The sequence below is a fragment of the Mesitornis unicolor genome, unplaced genomic scaffold, assembly GCF_000695765.1.
Source record: "Mesitornis unicolor isolate BGI_N332 unplaced genomic scaffold, ASM69576v1 scaffold31282, whole genome shotgun sequence".
NCBI lineage: Eukaryota > Metazoa > Chordata > Aves > Mesitornithiformes > Mesitornithidae > Mesitornis > Mesitornis unicolor.
Window position 1 is genome coordinate 551 of NW_010171720.1, and position 1,430 is coordinate 1,980.

General features: G+C 64.3%; 1 protein-coding gene across 1 annotated transcript in view; it reads left to right on the top strand.

Annotated features, from left to right (window-relative positions):
• Positions 1 to 529: 529 nt before the first annotated feature.
• The window catches only part of LOC104537299 (tubulointerstitial nephritis antigen-like), a gene marked incomplete at both ends in the record, with an annotated part of 1,605 nt that continues 704 nt past the window's right edge, over positions 530 to 1,430 (top strand). The window contains 2 exons of the mRNA XM_010180127.1: positions 530 to 622; positions 717 to 831. Coding sequence (XP_010178429.1) covers positions 530 to 622; positions 717 to 831 — 208 coding nt within the window. The remainder of the gene's footprint in view (positions 623 to 716; positions 832 to 1,430) is intronic.

A 1,430-nucleotide genomic window follows, 5' to 3' on the forward strand; every position in this document is an offset into this window, starting at 1 on the left:
CGTGCCAAGCATTGCTCGCCGTGTGGGGGGGGACACACAGCCCAGGGATCCCCTGGGGGAACCCGGACACCGAACACCCCCCCCCAACCACCCACAATCGCTCCCTGCCCCATGGGTGCCCCAGGGGTCCTGGTTAACCCGGGGTCGGGTTGATGGGGGCACAGCCAGCCCCGAATCCCCTCCCTGGGCTGGCGTCCAAGCCCTGCTCTGGTGTCTGCAGGCCTGGCAGCTTTTCAGCTGATTTTTCTGTCCCATGCTCTGTCTGCCCTCTGGGTGCCTGCAGGGACTGGGGGGGGAAGTCCCCAGGGCCATGGAGATGGCTTCTGGCCCCACTTCAACCTATTCTGAGGTGTTGAGCCCCTGTGGGACCCCAGACCCCTATGGGACCCCAGCCCCCAGTGCAGCAGCAGCAGCCCCATGGCTGCCCACCATGGCAGTGTGTCCCCAGCTTGGGGGAGGACCCTGCAGTCCCCCCAGGGACACTGTCCCTCCTCCCTGACTGTTCCCTCCAATGCTGTCCCCAACACAGCACCTGTGGCCCCAGTGGGCAGTGGCAGTGTGAGGACCACGCGTGTCTGATGGATGGAGACCTGATCGATGCCGTCAACAGGGGTAACTATGGGTAAGAACTGGGCACTGGGAGGGCGGGGAAGGAATCCTTTGCCCCTTGGTGCTTTTTGGGGTGCCCCTGACCCACACCCCCTCTTCCCACACAGCTGGAGAGCTGCAAACTACAGCCAGTTTTGGGGCATGACACTGGAGGATGGGATCCGGCACCGCCTGGGCACCTTCCGCCCCTCTCCCACTGTCATGAACATGAACGAGATGCACGTGAGTCACCCCCAGCCCCTCGGATGCAAGGGGAAACTGAGGCACACCAAGGGTTGGCCCAGTGCTTTGCCATCCCCTCAGCTGGTGATGTTCCCGCAGTGTCCCCATCCCCAGGAAGGGGCTCTGCATCCTGGGGGGAGGTAGGGAAGGGGCTGTGCCGGGTGGGTGCTGCGGGCAGCCCTTGTGTTTGGAGACAGCAGCTCAGCAAATTCCCCCTGACAATCCCCGGGCTGCCAGTGTTGTTTTTTCCCCCGCTCCTCCGTGCCGTTTTCCCATCGGAAAGCCGGCCCCGCAGCTGCTGAGTCGGCAGAGCTGCCTGCACCAGCACTTTGCGAGCGGGGTGCACCCAAAACTGGCCCCCGTTTGGGATGGGCAGCGGTCGGGGGTCCCATGGGTGCTGGCAAAGAGCGAGCGGCCTGCGTGGTGCACACCCAGCGCCACGGCCTTGACTCCAGGCAAGGTTTAATTTTAGAGGCGCTTCCTGCACTGGGATAAACCGGGCGTCCCAGCCGCGTCCTCCCCAGGAAGGCCAAGATGTGCAGCCCTGGAGCGGAAAGGCTGGGCGTGAGTCAGTGGCCAGGCCAGCGGCCAACAAGAGG